Consider the following 16,621-nt stretch of genomic DNA (forward strand, 5'->3'; position numbering starts at 1 on the left):
AATCTCAGTGCTCTAGGTAATTCTCTAAAACAATAAGTGGCAGAGAAGATACCAGCCTCAATTGGCAGAGGGAGTTTCATCACACGGGAGGTCCCTCTCTCACACCCTTTCATAACAGAAGCATTAACATAGTGGTCTGAACACTATTTGTCAGTTCCACAACAGTTTCTCTTAAGTTCACTCAATGTTATAAAATTTAGTTGTTCAATATCTTTGTTTAACTGATGAAGAAAGTGATGTGTGGAGAGAAAACTGACTCAGCCAGACAAGTGAACAGGAAAGCAAACCCGGACTCAATGATCTCCAGGCTAGTATTCTTTACACTACACCGTCTCAAATGTATTTTCCTAAAAAACAAATCCATACAAATAAAATCCTTCATACAAAGATTTTTTAACAAAATCTGGTGAGATTCATATGCCAATCCTGGAGTAACTTCATCGAGTTCCTTATTTCTTAAGAATCTCAAATCCAAGCTAATTCTGAACCCAACTGAAGGCAGTTGCCTCTATTCAAAGGAGGTGAATTGGGGGATGTTTTGCCACTTTCCCCTGTGTCTAGCTGTGGCTAATTGATTTGGACTCTCTGTTTTCCTTAGATTTGATACCATCATTACCACAGCAGTCACTGGGCTAAGCCTGTCTCCATCATGAATTTCATATACTTCCTCCCTGACAGGACTCATCAATCCCTATTGCTTTTTACCCAGCCAGGGCCCAGCACTTTCCCCTAGGGAGACCTTTGCCGCTCTCGATACTTAACCTCTGAACCTGGCCTAATCCATCACCTCCAACTGAATGGTGACTCAGACGAGACTTCTCCCTGAAGACAGGGCTAGCCGCCTTTCCACTTGGAAAGCAGGGAGAGAGCCAGTCACAGTATGTGTCTGCTTTCTTTTGGTTCCCATTGCCTGCTGCTTCCCATAATGATGGTTTTACTGTTAGGTACTTGGCTGCATTAGTTGGTGGGGAGGAGGTACATCTAATGTAGCATCATCTATGTTTCTGTTATATACTTAGGAGGTTCCTTTGGGAATATCTGAGAGAACTCTTTTTCCTTGGGTCTCCTCAGAAGGAGAAACTATAACTCTAGAATAAGGTTTTCCCTCAAAGTCTTCAAGGAAAAAACTTTCACATAGTCTTATATAAGATTCAGATATCTAGCTGAATCTTATTAAAGAGATGAAAAACCCTAACTCCAGAGGAGAGAACTGATCCTTCCTAAATCTTAAAAAAGCAAGACAAAAACATATGCCTCCATATATACATACTGGGATCAATGAACATCTCCAACTCACCTCATAACCAAACTGCAGCTCATCAGCAGTCAGCATAATGATGTCATCATCAATGGCAAGCACTGCTTCAGTTTCAATTTCATCATATGGGAAAAAACGATTACTTAGTTTGTTTTCAGCTGTTCTCACAACTTTCAAAGGAACTCGGATCTTGGGCCAAAGAGAATCTGAGAGGAACAACACCAAATAGGAGAAAGTAGGTATGAAGTGTATTCCAACATAGATACATGACATATTTGTATGTGTCTTCTATTTATTTTGTTAGCTTCTGATTATTTCCAAGCTGGGGAAGGGAATAGTGGTGAGGGACAGGCCCTGCAAAATGATCTTATCCTCATGGCAATGAGGTCTAGGAGAAAGCACTGGCCTGTGGGCAGACATCCATGGCTGAGTTCAGTCTCACACACTTACTGATTTGGAGGATCCTGGGCAAGTTGCTTTACCTGTCTGAACCTTGGTTCTTTCACAAGTAAAACAGGAATGCTAATGCTTGCACTGCAGACCTGAAGGTATTGATGTGAAGAAAAACTTGGGAAATATTAAAGTGATGTAGAAATGAAAGCTATTATGGTCATAAGGCAAGGATTAGGAGGTTTATGGGTATCCTGTTTGTACATTAAAAAGCAAATCTTTATTGTGTACCTATACTGGGTACAGCACTGAGCAGACATAATGAAGTTATATAGCTCCTGCCTTCAAAGAGCTTACCCTTCAATATGAGAAAAGAAGACATGGGAAGATGATACTTGTACCTCCTAAGAACTTTCTCATTATTAGGGCAGTTGGAGGGAATATACAGATTGTGAACTGAATATGATGAGACGATATATTAAAAAAAAATTTAGGGGTGAGGAAGAAGGAGGCACTGGGAGAAGCGAGAGTTAGAATGAGATAAATTAGCCCACATAAAAGAGGCATGAAAGAGCTTTTGTAGAGGAGGGGAAGATGGGGGGGGGGGGGGGTGAGAGGAGTGCTTGAACTTAACTCTCATTGGAATTGGCACACTCAGTTGGGTATAAAAATCTATCTTGCTCTGCAGCAAAGTAGGAGGGGAAGGGAGTAAGGGAAAGGGGAGGTACTGATGGAACAGAAGGTAGATTGGGTCTCGAGCAAAACACTTTTGAGGATGGACAGGGTTGAAAGGAGAAAGAGAACAGGATAAAGACAGGGAAAACAAGATAGTGGGAAATACACAGTAATCATACCTGTGAAAAAAATTTACAGCAAATTCTTCTGATAAAGGTTTCACTTTTCAGATATATAGAGAACTAAGTCAAATTTATAAGAATACAAGTCATTCCCCAATTGATAAATGGTCAAAAGATATGAACTAGAAGGTATCAGACAAAGTAATCAATGCTATCTAGTCATATGAAAAAATGCTCCCAAATCACTACTGATTAGAGAAATGCAAATTAAAACAACTCTGAGGTGCCACCCCACCTATCAGATTAACTAATATGACAGAAAAGGAAAATGACGAATGTTGGAGGGGATGTAAGAAAATTGAGACATCAATGCACCGTTGGTGGAGTTGTGAACTGATTGAACCATTCTGGAGAGGAATTTGGACCTATGCCCAAAGGGCTATAAAACCATGCATACCCTTTGACATAGCAATTCCAACACTAGATCTGTATTCCAAAGAGATTTTTTTATAAAGAAAGAAGGAGAAGGACCTATATGTACAAAAATATTTATAACAGCTCTGTTAGTGATGGCAAAGAAGTGGAAATTGAGGGAATGGTCATAAATTGGAGAATGGCTAAACATGTGGTATATGATTGTGACTGTGTTACAAGAAATGATGAGCAGGATGTTCTCAGAAAAAAACCTTAAAAGACTTGCATGAACTGATACAAAGTGAAGTGAGCAGAACCAGGAGAACGCTGCACACAGTAACAGCAACATTGTAACAATGATCAACTGGGAATGACTTAGTTAACTTTCAGCAACACAATAACCCAAAACAATCCCAAAGGACTTGAAAGATGCTGTCCACCTCCAGAGAAAGAAGTGATAGAACTGAATGCAGGCTGAAGCCTTCAGCTTTTTAAACTTTATTTTTCTTGTGATTTTTAGGGGGAGGGGTTGTGTTTTCTTTGACATGATTAATATGGAAATATGTTTTGCATGATTGTACTTGTATTACCAATACCAAATTACTTGCCTTCTCAAGGCAAGTGGAGAGGGACAGAAGAAGGAGGAAGAGAATTTGGAACTCAAAATTTAAAAAAAATGTTAAAAATTGAGAAAGTAATTGGAAAAAATTAAATATTAATTTTTAAAAAATTATTCAGGATTTGCTAAAGAGCACCACATTCATCTTGATTTAAGTTTTAAAGGCTGATGACAGTAAAACAAGTCTTTTATTTCCTTCCATGCTAATAATGACTTGAATCAACTCAGGTTCAATTTCCTTAAAAATAAAAAATGTTTGGTTTAAAGGAGTATGAAATTAAGACTTGTTGGTAAAACGCATTTTCGTTCTCACAACATAGCTGAGAAGATGAGATGGGAGGAGCAAAGGCAATTGGTTTCAGGCAGGACAAGTTGGGCACAAAGTTGTTTAAGTGACATAAGCTTTTGGGAAAGCCAGAATAAAGCACTAATATGCCAACACTTCTCAATGTACTTGACCCAAAGATGCAGATCACGCCTCTCCTGCTCTAGTGCATTTGGTGTCCTTCCCTCAGTTCACAAGAAGAGGGCCATCACTGTCCTAGATGCCTCCTTCACATTCTCTAGACATTTCAGGAAGCCAGCTGGCTGCCCGTTGGTCATTGCTATACAATGAGCCCATCTTCTCTTTGGATCATGTATTTGACACCGTCCTTCACACCACTTGCTGTACACAAGTCCCGATAGTAAGGAGCTACTCTCTGCTTACACTCACCGGAAGTCTCACCACTGCCCTCTGGGGGATGCCCAACCTCAATTCCCGTGGCATCCCCAGATAGCGTCTCTAGAAGATCACTGATCTTCAGGGAGAAGCTTGGGATAAGTCAAAGAACTTCAGCCCGCTCCATGTCTTCTGTTTAAATGGCTACTGTCTACATTTCCTTTTTCCTGGATGGATAATTGGGTCAAACTCTTAATTAAGAGCACAGGAGGGCACTGGAAAGAAAATATGGGCAAAGACTAAAAAAAAGCAGATTAAATACCTAAGAGTCTTTGCACCTAAATAAAAAGGAAAAGAGCCTTCACCATGGAGATGGGAGAGCCAGGTCCTTCCCCCCACTGTGCCATGAATTTACTGTGTGATCACAGGCAAATCACTTGTCCCCTCCAGTTCCAGTATCCCCATTTGTAAAGTGATGGGACCAGACTGAACCCTAAAGGTCCTTCTAACTCCCAAACCCTATAATTCTGTCATTCTACTATTTGAACTATTTTTCTACACTGCAAGGTGATAGGAGACTTGAGTACATCTGTGTGACCCTGAGCAAGTCACCTAAACAGTCTGGGTCTTGGTTTCTTAATCTCTACACTCAGGAGATGGGATTCTGGATGAGAGATGATAGAAGACTGCTCAGAGACCCCAAGTCTGCAGAAACAATTTAGGGAATACATGAGTCAAAACGGGAAAAAAAAATTACAGCTTGATTTTCACTAAACTTCTACCAAAGTTTAGTATTTCTTTCAATTATTTAAAAACTTGATTCTGAGGAATCCCTAGGGCCCAGCACAGCGCCAAAAGATTCCATGAAACCACAAAGGTTAAGAATCCCTGCAGTGGATCATCTAAGGTCCTTGTCTAGCTCTAGTTTCCATGATCCTACCATTTTCAAACATTAGATCATTAAGCATATAAATAAGTCTCTGTGGATGTCCAACATAGTATATGGCTTTGTTCAGTCGCATCACTCCAGAAAATCTTTCCTGCCTTTGTTTCCTATGACAACTTTGATTTAAACAGAACCCCTGCCATCAATTCATTAGTACCAAAACTGGAGGTTTATCTTAACGAAAGAATAAAGCATGCAGCCCTAGTCAACTGTACAGAGTAACAAACAGTCCACCCTCCTGCTTCTCTCTCTCTCTCTCTCTCTCTCTCTCTCTCTCTCTCTCACACACACACACACACACACACACACACACACAGAGGCAAGAAGCACATACACACAAACATGCATACACATGCACACACACACACATATACATGCACACTCACATCCAAATATACAAGAAGAGTGGGGAGGCAGCATTATGTATATTGGCCATACATATATTCCTCCAAGCCAGCTGGAGTCTGTGTTTTGACATGATGAACATATACAGGCCATTAAAACTATAGATAATTTGGCATATTTGTTTTCCAGATGTGGACATCCAGAGAGGAGCATTGCTGAAATCGGACTAATCTGTCTACACTGTCCTGTGATGTTTTCAGATGCCAAAAGGCTTGGAGGTTTTAACTAGGACAACATTAGCCAAGGAAGCTAACGGGGATGATAGGGAACTTGGGTTCAAGAAAGAGCACTGAATTGTGATATTTACTGCAAATGTAATCAGCATGATTTCCTGCCCCAAGCCTGACCACACAAGAGCTAGATTCCAAGAGATGCTCCTGCTGGGGGTGAGGAGCCAAGGGCCGGCACAGACTCTGGCTCCTATCCTTGCCTTTGTTCCCTTGCAGGGGAAAGGGAGGCCATCATGATGGGGAACACATGATAGTGTTAGCAGGCCTGAAAGGACAAGTTGGTCACCAATTTCTGCTTCCCCTCAAAGAATCCTGCTATATGGGAAGGAGAAGAGGGATAGAGAAGGACCCGAGGAGAGACTTGCCTAACAGGGACAAAATAAAGTTGGTAGAGCTACCTCCAAAAAGTACTTTCCAGAAGCAGTTTAGTTTCCCGCACTTCACTAAACCTAGGCCAGGCCTCAGCTGTCCAAGCATTAGTCTAATCAAGCCATGGTTTTTCATATAAAGAAACAACCAAAGTAGAGAAGACACTGCCCCTCATCTAAACATTTGCTGGCCTCCACAGACAGATCTTGGCAATGCCTCCAAGGAGTTCAATGTCTTACTGACAAATGAAAAAGTGTAGGCAGAGAAGCTTAGAATTCCTCCAGGGAGAGGGTCTCCAATCCCATAGGTAGGCCTATGTTAAACTAGATTTTTCTTTCTCTTTCCCCTTTATACCTTGAATGGAACAATGCCGGCCCCTCCCACCTTGTGCCTCATCCAGTGTGGGGGTGGGGTGGGGTGGCGGGTGAAGGGAACAAAACAGAAATGTCCCCTTCCATTCATAGAGTATCCAGGAAAATATTTCTTAAGCACTTGGCTAACTTTGTGAAAACCAGCAGTGGGCAGGATGAATCAGCAGCCTCACTCTCTCACAGGCTTAGCTTTTAGCTCAGCTGAAGAGAAGAAAGGACTTTCTGGGTCAATCTAAAAAAGGCTAAAGTGCATTGACTAGCTTGTGTCTCCATGTGGGATGTGGCAAGAGATGTGGAAGCAAAAGAAAGCTTTTCTAACATGGCAAAGGTGCCAAAAAGTATAGGAGATAACCGATGGTGACCCCAAGCACAACCACAGGTCCCAAGAATCAATACTGACTTACTTGCCAAATGTCAAAGCACTTTAGGAGATCCTAAGTTATCCTGGACAGCTGGAATCCTGAGACAGGACCAGAGAACACTAGAGCCAGTATCAGAAGATGGCTCCATTTTCTCACCCAAGCCAATGGCAATTTGAGAATGAGAAACACTGTGAAGTCAAGAGATCTGGGTTCAGATCTCGTCTCTGGCTCATCACCTATGTGATTTTAGACAAGCCATTTCCTCTCAGGTTAGACTAGATTATTTCTCCAGTTCTTCCTTCCAGAGCTAAGTCCTATGATCCCTTGCCACCTCCTCTGGATTTCCCATCCTGCCTTTCCAAAGCCAAACCCACCTTGATGTCAAAGTATTCAAATAACCACAGTTGGATATGGTCACTGGTGAGGAGGATAGATGTTGCAAGGCTATCTCAACCTCAAAATTAAAATCAATTAAAACTGAAGACCTAATGCAAACTCGTCCAAAATATACAAGACATTAACCTTACTGAGGTAAGAGCTCTAGTAAGAAAAAAAACCTCTTTTTCCATTAAGCAAGAAGAGGCAGAGGAGAAATCAGTGATCATCCTTTTCTTCTGACAGAATTCAAAACTAATGTGATGAAAGCAAGCCAAAAAATTTCTCTTGCTGATCCTAAGTATTTACTTAAACTTTAAACTAGCAATTTTGATTTGTATTTAGTTGAGTTAGAGAAAGGAGGAGGGGAGAGGGAAGGGGATAAAGAGACAGTCAGAGACACACAGAGACAAACACTTCTGCCTACACCAATACTCCAGGCAGCAGACATGTTAACCGCAATATTTATTTTAGTAAATGCAGAGAAAGTGAAAAACATCACTTTTGCCTCTAATATTTCAAAGCCCTGGATGCTTTAAAAAATTACTAATGCTTTACATTAAAAGTCACATGTATTTGCAGGCAGAGGACTAGTCAGAGCTGCCAGCTACATTTACCAACTGAACAAACACTACTGAAGATTAAACACAGTTCATGTTCTTTCAAAACAACTATATCTCTGGGGCCAACACCTCAGTTAAAACCACCATAAAAAAAGTGGGTCCATTTTTTAAAGTGTCAAAATTTAGCCCCTATCAGATAAAGACTCTTCATAATGTTCCCTCCCTCCGTACCCCAAATTCAAAAGATTTTTAAAATAGCCAAAGCTCTTAAAGGCCCAGGATTTCTGGCTAGAGGGGATTGGTTTCTGAACCCCACATTGCAGTCAGCAATACTCAGGGTTATGTGACCCCATCAAATCACCTCAGGTAACAAGGTGCTGTAGAACGGAGAACTACGAGAGCTGGAGGAATATCTGGAGCAAAAGGGCCCAGCCTGGAGGGTTAATTTAGCAGAAGACAACGAATTGTCCCTAGCATCCTTTTGGAGAGGAAGAAACTAAGGACCTGAAAAGTGAGATCACTTGCCAAAGGTTCCACAGGGTTGGTCACAGGTGGCTGAGCGAGGTCTGCCTCCAAGCCAGTGTTCTCCTCCTTACAACGTGCTGCCTTCACTTCCTCTTCATCCATGGCATCCCCACTGACAGCAGGGTTACCCCAGGGCTTGTCCAGGGCCCTTTTCTCCCTCTAAACTATCTAACTTGGGAATCTCACCAGCTCCCATGGGTTCAATTATCATCTCTTTTCAGATGACTCCCAGATCTCTATATCTTTCCCTAGTCTCTCTCCTCTGCTCCCAACTCACACTAACAATTGCCTTTTGAGCATGTGCAACTGCATCTCCCAAAGACATTTCAAACTGAACTTGTCTGAAACAGAACTCTTTATTTTTTTCTCCTACCCCTCCCCGACCCCTTTCCAAATGTCCTCTTCCTGGCAAGAACACTCCCACCCTCCCTGTTAACACTGACTCCAAATCTAGGTGTCAACCTTGTATCCTCTTGCTCCCATCACCTATCTAGACCACTGCCAAATCTTACCTTTTCCCCCTTCACAACATGTCTGGTATTTGTCTCCTCTCCCTCATACAGCTGCCACCTTTGTAATGGTCCTCTTTGCCTATTCCTATTACAACAGCCCAAGTCGTTTTCCTGCCTCAAATCTCCCCCCACTTCAATTCATGCTCTACCCAATGCCAAAGTACAAGCCTGACCATATCAAACCCTGCTCGGTGAGCTCCAGTGCCTGCCTCTTCTCTGGGATGAGACACACACTCCTTTGTTTGGCATCTAACGCTTCACAGTCTGGCCCCTGTCTGGCCTTCCTGTGCTTTCTCCTACATACTTTCTGTGGGCCTTTCCTTGAACATTCCACTCCACTCCCATATCTGTGCCATCCCCTCTGCTTGTTGGTCCCTCACTTGAGCCCCTTAGATCCCCTGGCTTCCTTCAAGGCTCAGCTCAGATCTCACCTGCTCCAAGAAGTCTTTCTTTCTCCTCCAGCTACTGAGGCTTTCCCTGCCCCAAGTGCCTTCCACCTCCTCTGCAGGGATCTTTAGCCACCTGGTTGTTTATAGGTTGTCCCCACTAGAATGTAAGGTCCTAAAGGGGAGGAACTATCTTTTGGCCTTTCCGTGTTTGCGAGCACTTAGTATGGCATCTAGCACATCCTTAATGCTTGTTGCTTTGCCTGGATTCTTCCCATTTTCCCTGTCTCCTTTTCTTTTCCTTTTCTCCTATCATTAAAAACCTTCTTGATATCACGGTGCTCTTACAGGATGAAGGAGAAATGACAAAGTGATGAGGATAGTGAACCATAATTAGCAATAAAGCAATACAGAAATAGAATAAATAGCACAGTTCTAGAAAGGTCTGATATAAAAGGCAGTTTCTAGAGGGGGAAAAAGATCCACTGTGCTTCAGAATCAAGCAAATAGCATGAGATAACCGTTCTATTTAAAAAAATTAGTCATTTCCCTGACTCAAAATATTGCTTTCCAGATTCATAAAGAAAGCAGATGTCATTTAAGGGGAACCGAGGGCTCACTGCATCAAAGTAGCTAACACTATTCAACAATGGTCAAGTCATTTCACTTTTTGGAGACTCAGCTTCTTTCTCTAAAATGAGTACCTTAATACCTGCACTATCTACCTTCATGGGATTGTGGGAGGGAAAAGCTTTGTAAGTTTTATTGCATATCTCATGAGGCTGTAATAGAGTTAAATTAAATGTCTTCTGTTTTCTCAGGTTTCTAGGTTTTTCAAAGTTACAAAAACAAAACCAAATCCTCCTTTGACAACCTCCTGACATGTCACTAGGACAGGACGGTAGGCCTGTCGTTCTGCAAGCTGTGCCAGAAGAGCACTCTGGGAGAGTATTGTCTAAAGACCAGCTTAACTTAAGTTTACTGATGCTCGTCACCAGGAAACCTGCAGAGTGATAAACTTTTCAGCCACAACAATTTTTAAAGATCATATCCTAAGGTAGAGAGGGGCTGTGCTATAATTAGTATTAGAGGACAGAGGGCACATATGCTGAAATTGCTGCTCCTTGGAGTAAATCTAAAGTGTCGGTATAATGTTCTGCTATTTTGCTATTTCTATGCGAAGCCTCGAAAGTTGCTATGTTGGTGGAATCTCCCAAATCACCTCCCCAGGACCCTTCTTTCCACAAAATACTAAGGAAATGAGAGTTAACATTGTTATTGCACTTAGAAAACCAGAAATACAGAGCTTTGAGGGTTCCCAAGCCGATCTTGGACATAAAAACTCATCTTTTTAACATCAACATGATCTGGGTGTGGTGATGAATCAAGGAACATTGAAGTTTTGGGTAATTCAAAAGACAACGGGAGAGACATGTTGGATATGAATGGACTAATAACCTATCAGCACATTGCCAATGGGGACAAATGCAAGATAACACAAGGCAAAGGCCCAAGGCTGTTTGAAGGAGGGTCTCCAATAATGTGTTTGACACAAGAAAGACAAGGACTTAAGGCAAAAGCAGAGCGCTCCCCTGATCAGGGCCTCAGACACTGCGCCTTACCCGACATGACCAGGCCTCTTGGCAACACAGAGTAAAAAGGATGTCAACTTTACCCTCCATCCCAGTAGATCCTTAGAGAGTAGAATCACAGACCAATTAGGACTTTTCCCGTCCTATTGCTAATAAATTTCTATTTCCTGTTCCCCAAATCACCCTAATTCGTAGACAACATCTCCTGAAGTAAAAGCCTCCTTTCCCTCCTATTTTACCCTGTGCCATCTCTCTGCTGATACCGCCTCCTTTCCTCCTCTGCCTCCCCATCCATCCTGTCCATCCCATCCATCCCGTCCTGTCCATCCCGTCCTGTCCATCCCGTCCGTCCCGTCCATCCCTTGGAGCCCTTACTCTACTGTTAAACTTCCTTTCATCCTGTAGCTCTTCTCTTCTCTTTGCAATCCTCCCATCTTCTTGTGTTCATGGAAATGCTCCATCCCTGACTGGTAACACTTCTTTTTTTTTTTTTTTAATTTAACTTTTAACATTCATTTTCACAAAATTTTGGGTTCCAAATTTTCTCCCCTTTTGTCCCCTCCCCCCACCCCAAAACACCGAGCATTCTAACTGCCCCTGTCTGCCAATCTGCCTTCTCTTCTATCATCCCTCTCTGCCCTTGTCTCCATCCTATACCCCTTTACCTGTATTTCTTATTTCCTAGTGGCAAGAACAGTACTCGACAGTTGTTCCTAAAACTTTGAGTTCCAACTTCTCTCCTCCCTCCCTCCCCACCCCTTCCCTTTGGAAGGCAAGCAATTCAATATAGGCCAAATCTGTGTAGTTTTGCAAATGACTTCCATAATAGTAGTGTTGTGTAAGAACTAATTATATTTCCCTCCATCCTATCCTTTCCCCCATTACTTCTATTCTCTCTTTTGATCCTGACCCTCCCCATGAGTGTTGACCTCAAATTGCTCCCTCCTCCCCATGCTCTCCCTTCCATCATCCCCCCCACCCTGCTTATCCCCTTATCCCCCACTTTCCTGTATTGTAAGACAGGTTTTCATACCAAAATGAGTGTGCATTTTATTCCTTCCTTTAGTGGAATGTGATAAGAGTAAACTTCATGTTTTTCTCTCACCTCCCCTCTTTATCCCTCCACTAATAAGTCTTTTGCTTGCCTCTTTTATGAGAGATAATTTGCCCCATTCCATTTCTCCCTTTCTCCTCCCAATATATTTCTCTCTCACTGCTTGATTTTTTTAAGATATGATCCCATCCTCTTCAAATCACTCTGTGCATTCTGTCTCTATGTGTGTGTGCGTGTGTGTGTGCATGTGTGTGTGTGTAATCCCACCCAGTACCCAGATACTGAATAGTTTCAAGAGTTACAAATATTGTCTTTCCATGTAGGAATGTGAACAGTTCAACTTTAGTAAAGTCCCTTATGACTTCTCTTTGCTATTTACTTTTTCATGCTTCTCTTCATTCTTGTGTTTGAAAGTCAAATTTTCTTTTCAGCTCTGGTCTTTTCATCAAGAATGCTTGAAAGTCCTCTATTTCATTGAAAGACCAATTTTTCCCCTGAAGTATTATACTCAGTTTCGCTGGGTAGGTGATTCTTGGTTTTAGTCCTAGTTCCTTTGACTTCTGGAATATCCTATTCCATGCCCTTCGATCCCTTAATGTAGGAGCTGCTAGATCTTGTGTTATCCTGAATGTATTTCCACAATACTTGAAATGTTTCTTTCTAGCTGCTTGCAATATTTTCTCCTTGACCTGGGAACTCTGGAATTTGGCCACAATGTTCCTAGGAGTTTCTCTTTTTGGATCTCTTTCAGGCGGTGATTGGTGGATTCCTTGAATACTTATTTTGCCTTCTGGTTCTAGAATCTCAGGGCAGTTTTCCTTCATAATTTCATGAAAGATGATGTCTAGGCTCTTTTTTTGATCATGGCTTTCAGGTAGTCCCATAATTTTTAAATTGTCTCTCCTGGATCTATTCTCCAGGTCAGTTGTTTTTCCAATGAGATATTTCACATTATCTTCCATTTTTTCATTCTTTTGGTTTTGTTTTGTGATTTCTTGGTTTCTCATAAAGTCATTTGCCTCCATCTGTTTCATTCTAATTTTGAAAGAACTATTTTCTTCAGTGAGCTTTTGAATCTCCTTTTCCATTTGGCTAATTCTGCTTTTGAAAGCATTCTTCTCCTCATTGGCTTTTTGAACCTCTTTTGCCAATTGAGTTAGCCTATTTTTCAAGGTGTTATTTTCTTCAGCATTTTTTTGAGTCTCCTTTAGCAGGGTGTTTACTTGTTTTTCATGCTTTGCTTGCATGTCACTCAATTCTCTTCCCAGTTTTTCCTTCACCTCTCTAACTTGATTTTCAAAATCCTTTTTGAGCTCTTCCATGGCCTGAGCCCATTGAGTGGGCTGGGATACAGAAGCCTTGACTTCTGTGTCTTTCCCTGATGGTAAGCATTATTCTTCCTCATCAGAAAGGAAGGGAGGAAATGCCTGTTCACCAAGAAAGTAACCTTCTATAGTCTTATTTCTTTTCCCTTTTCTGGGCATTTTCCCAGCCAGTGACTTGACTTCTGAATATTCTCTTCACACGCACTTCACCTCCGGATCCTCCCAGCCAGCACTTGGGGTCTGAGATTCAAATGCTGCTTCCCAGCCTCAGGGCTTTGGGCGGGGGCAGGGCTGCTGTTCAGTGTGAGATTAAGTTCAGGTGCTCAGGTCAGGGCAGGGCCGCCTCACGGGCTCTGTTCCCTCAGGGGGTTTATGCAGAGACCTTCAACAATGGATCCAGGCTCCTGCCTGCTTGGGGAGCCCAGGTCTGCTCCCGCCTCCGCCGCTGCCTCCCGAGGGGGCCTGAGCCATGGGGGCACCCCATTCCCCTCTCAACCCGCCAAAGAGACCCTCTCACCGACCCTTGTCACCTATGGGTGGAGGGACCCGCACGGCTGCTGGAGATTCTGTCCCTGAAGCCTGCTCGGATCTGCTCCTTTCAGCGCTGTGCTGCCGAGGCAGGGTTAGGCTCTGTTCTGGGTCCGGGCCGCAAGGGACCTTTTGAGAGAGGTTTTCAGGCTCTCTGGAGCAGAAATCTCCTCCACTCCGTTGTTCTGTGGCTTCTGCTGCTCCAGAATTCACTGGTGGTTCTTTTTTTTTACAGGTATTTTATGGGCAGTGGGTTCGGAGATAGCGTATGTGCATCTTTCTACTCCGCCATCTTGGCTCCGCCCCCCCTGGTAACACTTCTTAAGGCTTCCTGAGAACCTAGGTCACGAAGAGCCCCTGCTCTGCACTGCCATTAAGGAGTCTTCTTCTGCTGCATCCCTCTGTGTTCTCTTCATCCACCCATTCCACTGGCTCAAGATCTTTGTTGCTGTGTTCCACCAGCCTCCAAGTCACTCTCCTTCCTGTATCAAGAAGTATGTGGCCCATAGTCTTCTCTGCCATTATCCTTTGAAACTTTGATATGCAAGCTGATCATCAAAGACCTGGCCTCCAACTTCATCAATTTCTTCCATTTCAATGACGTAAGTATTTACTACACTTCCGGTACTAACAGCACAGTCAGACTGTAGTTTCCACCATCACCTATAACAGCCCCACCTCCAGAATCTTGAACTCTGAAATTCTCCTCTGATTATACATTCCTAACTTTCTACCTCACTCCTCCCAAACTCATTCCATGTCCTCACTGTGACCTCCAGACCTTCTATCCTTCCCTCTCATCCCAGGCCATCATCCGGACTCTGGCTCCACGTTTATTCCCTTTGCTAATCAATCCTTCCCTACAGAATTCCTTGACCCTTTGTTCTTTTAGGGGGTTATTCTTGAGCAATCCTTCATCCTGCATCACTTCTGCTCCTTTTCCTATGCTGCTGAAGAATGCTGGAGCGAGTCATGACAATGCGCTGACTAGGCTGATCAGACATTCATGTTATCTAATCTCAAATGAAAATATTTTTTCCAAGGTCAACAATAATCTCTGAACTTCCATATTCAAGATGTCTCATCTTCCCTAGACTCTTTCTATGTCTTTGATTGTGCTGATCACTCTGGCTGCTTAGACCCTCCCCTCTTGCCTTAACCTCTGTCCTTGCCTGGCTGCCCTCTCACCCGTGGGGCTCTTCTTTCTCAGTCTGACTAGATCCTAATTGTCCTCCTGTCGTCTGAATTCACTTAGTTTCCTGCTCAATGCTCCTTCCTTCAAAGTCTCATTTATTCCTATCTGCTTTATTATTGCCATGCAAAAATCTATCCCAAGTCTATCCCTAACTCCTCTCTGAAATGACAGTCCCATATCATTAACTGCCTGTGAGACTCTTCCCCTGGATATCTCATTCCAAACTTAACATGTATTCATGGATTCCAGCTAATTCCCCAATACTGACATTAAGTCTCCCACTTGCAGGCATTAACACAAGCCATTTCTCATGGCTAGAATGTCCTTTGTCCTTTCCTCATCCTCTCTCGATCCTTTTCTTTCCCTGTTTGAGGTTCAGCTCAGATTCTCTCTTCTCCATGAACCCTTCCCTAATCACCTCAATATTCACTGCACTGACCTTTCTTAATTTACTTTTTGTTGTTTTTTATTGTTCGGTCATGTCTGACTCTTCGTGACCCCATTTGGGGTTTTCTTGGCAAAAATCCTAGAATAGTTTGTCATTTCATTCTCCAGCCTCCACTGAGGCAAACAAGGTGAAGTGACTTGCCCAGGGTCATACAACTGGTAAGTGTCTGAGACCAGATCTGAACTCCAAGCCCAGTTCTCTATGCACTGTACCTTAACATGCCACTTGTTTGGGGTACAAGTTATATTCCCCAAATAGAATGGAAGCACCTAGAGACCAGGAGCTGTTTTGCTATCTTTGAACTTCCAGCATCTAGCTCAATACCTTGCACTCAGAAACTGCCTAATGAAGGATTATTAGATTGACTGGAAACAGAGAAGATGGGGGCTAGAATATAGAACCATGAGATGACCTCTTAGAGAGTGGTTATTAATGATCCAATGTCAACTTCACAGGAATTCTCCAGGACACTGATTGCCATGATGATCTACTGCATCTATCAATGACTTCGATAGGAATATTGAGCATTCTTAGCAAACTGCAAAAGAAACAAAGTCATGTGCGACGGCTAACACGTGGGATGGTAGTGTCTGTATCCAAAATGGTCTTGATGGGTTAGAACACTAAGAGGAATCTAGGAGGATAGAATTTAATGGGGAAAAGTGTCAAGTCATTTTTTGAGGGCAAAAAATGACCTTCACAAGTATAAGATTAGATAGCAGTTTATATGAAAAAAAGCTGGGGGGTTTAGTCAACTACAAATTCAATCTGAGTCAGTAGTGGGATGAATTAGCCATAAAGACTAATTGGATTTTGGAAGGCAGGAAGACAGATACATCTGCTGGGAAAGATGACAGTGCTGCTCTGCCCTTGGCTCAGCCCCCATCTGGAGTACACTGGACACAGTTCTGGATGATGCCATTAGGTAGGGCAATGATTCTCCCCTCGCTGGAGAGTTTCCAGAAGATGGCCACTGTATATAGTGATATGCTGTCCTTGTCATACGAAGATCAGGTGAGGGAACAGGGGCCTAGAGAAGAAAACATCTAAGGGGGATGAGATGACAGCTGCCTTTAAAGTGGTGTGAAAGTCTGGCACGTGAAGGGGAATGAGATTGTCTGTGGATGAAACATCATCATCCTTCTTTTACTCCGGAGTAGGAGTTCTTAACCTGGGATCCTTCGATGTGGGCTTTTCTAATGGGTGCCAGTTGCAAAAAGCTAAATTTAGCCAAAGAAGAACATTGTGACAAGCAGAAGTGGGGAGGGGGGGCAGTAAATGTGCCCTCCTTAGAGG

At 42.8% G+C, this 16,621-nt stretch overlaps 1 protein-coding gene across 2 annotated transcripts in view; it reads right to left on the reverse strand.

The window, feature by feature from the left end:
- EXT2 (exostosin glycosyltransferase 2) overlaps nucleotides 1–16,621 on the reverse strand; it is a 187,108-nt gene that overhangs the window by 59,731 nt on the left and 110,756 nt on the right. For both annotated transcript variants that reach the window (XM_072618305.1, XM_072618303.1), the window contains exon 10: nucleotides 1,298–1,464. In XM_072618305.1, the coding sequence (XP_072474406.1) occupies nucleotides 1,298–1,464 (167 nt within the window). The remainder of the gene's footprint in view (nucleotides 1–1,297; nucleotides 1,465–16,621) is intronic.

The sequence above is a fragment of the Notamacropus eugenii genome, chromosome 6, assembly GCF_028372415.1.
Source record: "Notamacropus eugenii isolate mMacEug1 chromosome 6, mMacEug1.pri_v2, whole genome shotgun sequence".
Lineage (NCBI taxonomy): Eukaryota > Metazoa > Chordata > Mammalia > Diprotodontia > Macropodidae > Notamacropus > Notamacropus eugenii.